The 5,158-nt window shown below is 41.6% G+C and overlaps 1 protein-coding gene across 1 annotated transcript; it reads left to right on the forward strand.

The window, feature by feature from the left end:
- Positions 1 to 3,839: 3,839 nt before the first annotated feature.
- On the forward strand, positions 3,840 to 4,784 carry LOC147357856 (olfactory receptor 2AG1-like). The gene has a single exon (XM_086341969.1). It carries the CDS (start codon positions 3,840 to 3,842, stop codon positions 4,782 to 4,784), a length of 945 nt encoding a protein of 314 aa, XP_086198095.1.
- The last annotated feature ends 374 nt before the right edge of the window (positions 4,785 to 5,158 follow it).

Consider the following 5,158-nt stretch of genomic DNA (forward strand, 5'->3'; position numbering starts at 1 on the left):
AATGTCTGATACCATTCATATGACATGCTGAAAAGGCAAGAAAGAAAAATAGTAGCAATAGTAAAACAGATCAGAGTGTTGGCGGGGGACTGGTGGAGGGCAGGATATAATTACCAAAGGACACCAGAGAATTTGGGAGGTTGATACAACTTCTATATCTTGATTTTGGTGGTGGCTGTATACTATATATGGGCTTCCTTGGTAGCTCAGTGGCAAAGAATCTGCCAGTGCAGGAGATGTGGGTTGATCCCTGGGTTAGGAAAAGCCCTTGGAGAAGGAAATGGCAACCCACTCCAGTATTCTTGCTTGGGAAGTCCCCTGGACAGAGAAACCTGGCAAGCTGCAGTCCATGGGGTCGCAAAAGAGTCAGACACAACTTAGTGACTGAACAACAAATATACATTTATGAAAACTTGCAGCACTATATACTACAAAAGGTGAATTTAACTGTATGGAAACTATACCTTAGTAAAACTGAAAAAAATATATAGGAAAAGATAATTGTAAATAAAAGGATATGAAGCTTTTAATATCCTGCTTCTACGACCTTCTTTAAGTACCAATAGAAAAAGTCCCCTGCCATATTGTTTTTTGTTAAGTGTTTAGTGTTATAGTTTTGAAATACAATTGTATTTATTCTGTCAATTAAACTTGCCAGATCATTTGTTGAGCCAATTACTGTGTTCATCATTGTTCCCTGTAATATATATATATACATTCCCTAGGCATCACCTTCCTTCTTGATGAAATTATTATATTTGGGCATCTTTGGTGGTAAAGCCTTATAGTTCTGTTTGTAATTTTTTGTCACTCTCTACTGATGCTTAATATATGCAGAAAACTCTCGGTGGGGGCAGTTATGTTTCCTCAGCACTTTTGAAGGTATTTCTCTCTTGTCCTATAACGCCAGTGAAAACTCCACTATCTTCTGTCTTTATCAGTGGGAAATCTGTCTTGTTTCTTTGAGAGAATTTAAAAGATTTTCATTAACACTGATATTCTCCATATTCAGTACTGTCTGGATAACTTTTTTTATTGCCTGCTCAATGTTTACAAAGTCGCACACTTTCTCTTCAAATGTCACTTGTGGCACACAATATAACACCAACACACATACGTATGTACAGGACAAAACAGATTGCCAAAGGTCACGGAGGGAAGACTGGGTAATTACAGACTCCACAGAGCACAGTCATGTTGAATTAAATAGTCCAGGCTAAGAAGATGATAAGTGAGGCCAGGTGGGTGGAGGTGGGAAGCAACGTCCCACAGATGCCTCAAAACCCACCTTAAATCTGGGGCAGAGGACTGATTGACCACGATAGGGTCTTTTCTTCCTGTTCATTTCAGTCGGTAATTTGGAAATGGGCCATCAGTGTCTTCCTTAGGTGACGTAGAAACCCAGGGCCTCCAAGCTCATTTAGTGAGAGAAGAGTACAAGGAAACAGGGCCAGGAAACAGGCCCAAAGGGACTCATTACCATCCTGTTTCCTGGACCAGCCTTTCCAGGGAAGGCCATTTCAGCTGAGAGGCTAGGCTAAGTCCCTCTAAACACAGGGGTAGAACAGAGGGAGTGGGATCGTGGGATGAGGAAATTGGGCAGCCTCCCCCAGGACAAGCCCTGGCTCCGTGTTGGCCCAGGAACAGTGAGGTCAGTCATTGCAGGGTCTCCTTTGAGCAGCCCTTCTAATATCTACTTCCTCCCGATTCCCACTGCTTTCATTTTTCCTCCCAGACCCCAGCAAGAGTAAATAAAAGTCTGAGCATCAGTACCCTAATACACCATGTGACTAATGCACAATAGATAGATGAAACTTTTACTTGAGGAGCTATGTGACAGAAGCAGTTTCTTTTAGTTTTCCACAGGTGTAAAAACAAGACAGCTATACTCTTGTTCCGTAGAAGCTCTCCAAGTCAGAAGGATTCAATTTGCTCTGTCAGCAAGTATTGCATTTCCAGAGCAGACCTGTAGAGGAACTGAAGGAATGGAAGGAGTCCTAATCGACCTTGGTCAGACCCCTCAGACTGTTAACATCGCTTAGCAAAATCAAACCTATTGGATACGGCTGAAAAAGTCCCATCTTCCTTCTCGTGTTCTACTGCATCTTCCTTGACCCTCAAACAATCCCCAGGGTTGTCCATGTGGTCAGGCAGCTGGCATTTAACCACCTTGGTAAGAGTATTGTCTCACTTTCAGGGAAGAGGGCAGTCTTGAGGAATTTTGACTTGAGAAATGGAGCCCAGTGCAGATCCCAAGAACTTCAGCTACTCTGTCTTCCAGGTTCTCTGGTGCTTGGGCTCTATACCTCATCACAAACTCCTCTATTCTTTGTTTTCTAAATATAAGAAGGAATCAGTGAGGCCTGATGGAAGATTCTATGCTACATCCCAGACCAGGGTATCTGCTTCCTGCTGGTAGCATTAAGATCTGTCTTTAGACCTCATAGGCTTTGCTGGCATCTGATAAAAATATTTGTATATTATTTGTATATAAAAATATACAAATAATAATATTTATATATTATAAAAATATAATATAAAATGTTATAATATATGCCTCTGAAGGACCATTTAAGATTAGATGATAGTTTTGTGACATGCTTTAGTACCTCTTTACTATTAAAACTCTGTGGACCTTGTAGAAGTCAATGGAAACTAGTGAAATGTCAAAATATATGACATAATAGAGGAAAGTGAGTTTTAGAAATATGCTTCACTTACAGACTTTTTAAGATATGTTCAAAGCTGGATTTATCTGCCCAGTTTCCATGATGCGTGAGACTGATTTCTGTCAATCTCGTGTCCCTGTTCTAGAAAGCTTCTCTCTGAGAATGAGTCCCAGACTCCCATGGCAGCTTTCAGAACAGGAGCTCTTTTTCCTCCCCCTGGGGTGCTCAATGCAGTCTGGATACCCTGGCTCTGTAGTTTGGGGACTTAAGATGGTGAAAGAGAGGGAAGCTAAGGTTAATGGGCTTGTTACAAATACAACACATGCTCTTTTTTCTCCTACAATTTTCCCTATTTCTCCCCCAAACAATCTGAGCTTCCTCATCAGTTCCTTATGTTTTTCATATTTCTGAGTAATCCCAGGGTCACATTTACTATAATATGTTATAAAATAAACAGCTATGTTTGCCTTGATTTTAAAGGTTAAGTTCGGAAAGTGACATCACCTCAAGCACACTATTCCATAGTCTCAGACAATCTAAATTATCTCCCCTCTTTGGCACATGGAGAGTGTAGGGCTGGTCCAGTGAACTAAGGCACACACTTTAGCTCTTCTAATAAGGCTGTTTACAGCTTTGAGGGCTGCAAATCAATGTGGACATACGGTGTATGGAAAAAAATAATGAGGTACATTATTGATATCACACTGATGCTCTTGTTTTAGTATTTCATATTCAAAATAGGTACACAGAACAGTGACTGGGTACTTAAATCATCAGTCAAACATTATACCTAAAGCATAGGTATAAGAATTATTAAGAGCATGCATACCTGAATAATGATATATTGCAATGAGAAAGGTAATTTGAATTTCTGGGGAGATACATATTCAGGTTTGATATCCTGAATAATATTCTTATCTAGTGATCTTTGAATATTTAGCTGTTAATGTGATGCTTGTTCTCCATTCAGATGGTTCTTTTCAAGATACTTAAAAGATTCAGAAACAGAGATCAAGAAATAAAATTAGCTACCAGTGGGAAAGGAATCACCATATTGGACTCATATTGGTCATTCTATGGGGCCTCTGATGTTACAAAATGTTGCAACCATCTTAACAAAAATTCACCTAGAATCTACTTGGTTCTAGGCAACTAAAGAAACAACACAGAATGGAGCACTGGAACTCTACTCTGGGAAGCGGCTTCATATTGATGGGGATTCTGAATGACAGTTTGTCTCCTGAGCTGATCTGTGCTACAATCACAGCCCTGTACATGCTGGCCCTCACCAGCAATTGCCTTCTGCTCCTGGCCATCACAATGGATGCCCAACTCCATGTGCCCATATACCTCCTGCTTGGGCAGCTCTCTCTCATGGACCTCCTCTTCATGTCTGTTGTCACTCCCAAGTCCTTCATGGATTTTCTGCTCAGTGAAAACACCATCTCCTTTGTGGGCTGTGCCCTTCAGATGTTTCTGGCACTGACCCTGGGTGGTGCAGAGGACCTCCTACTGGCCTTCATGGCCTATGACAGGTATGTGGCCATTTGTCATCCTCTGAACTACATGGTCCTCATGAGGCCGAGGGTCTGCTGGCTCATGGTGGCCACATCCTGGATTTTGGCATCCCTTAGTGCCATTGTATATACTGTGTACACCATGCACTATCCCTTTTGCAAAGCCCATGAGATCAGCCACCTGCTCTGTGAGATCCCACCTCTGTTGAAATTGGCCTGTGCAGATACTTCCATATATGAACTCACGGTGTATGTGATGGGTGTGACCTTCTTGATTCCTCCTCTTGTTGCTATCCTTGCCTCCTACACACTAATCCTACTTACTGTGCTCCACATGCCCTCAAATGAAGGGAGGCAGAAAGCTCTGGTCACCTGCTCTTCCCACCTGACTGTGGTTGGGATGTTCTATGGAGCTGCCACATTCATGTATGTTCTGCCCAGTCCCCTGCACAGTCCCAAGGAAGACAACATCATCTCTGTCTTCTACACAATTGTCACCCCAGCCCTGAACCGCCTTATCTACAGCCTGAGGAATAAAGAGGTCATGGGGGCCTTAAGGAGAATCCTGGGTAGATATATGCTATGGACACACTCCTGACAGAGTTGCCAAGTAGAGGTGGTAGGAACTAAGTATCATGTGGCTATGATAATGGTAGCTTATAGAAGTCTGATCAAACTCCAATAACCTCTTACATCAGAGGAGAGCTGCTCTCATTTGACTGGATTCTTAGACAATTGTAGAGAGAAGTAGCCTCATAAGACATATTGGGCTTCTTGTTTATTAGGTAGATGGTTGTTCAAACAATTAGTTGGAAAGAATAATCGATTTGTGACTACATTTGCACAAATACTTATATTGAGAGAGTGGGAAAGGGTAATGGGTCATTTTTATACCGTGAAATGAAAATTAAAGTACAGAAATGAGTAAAACAGAATGTGGAAGTTCCCAGGTTTCAAGTGAGCATTGGAAAT

Source organism: Bos grunniens, chromosome 15, assembly GCF_055505025.1.
Source record: "Bos grunniens cultivar Pamir isolate PY7600 chromosome 15, Bosgru_T2T1.0, whole genome shotgun sequence".
NCBI classification, from domain to species: domain Eukaryota; kingdom Metazoa; phylum Chordata; class Mammalia; order Artiodactyla; family Bovidae; genus Bos; species Bos grunniens.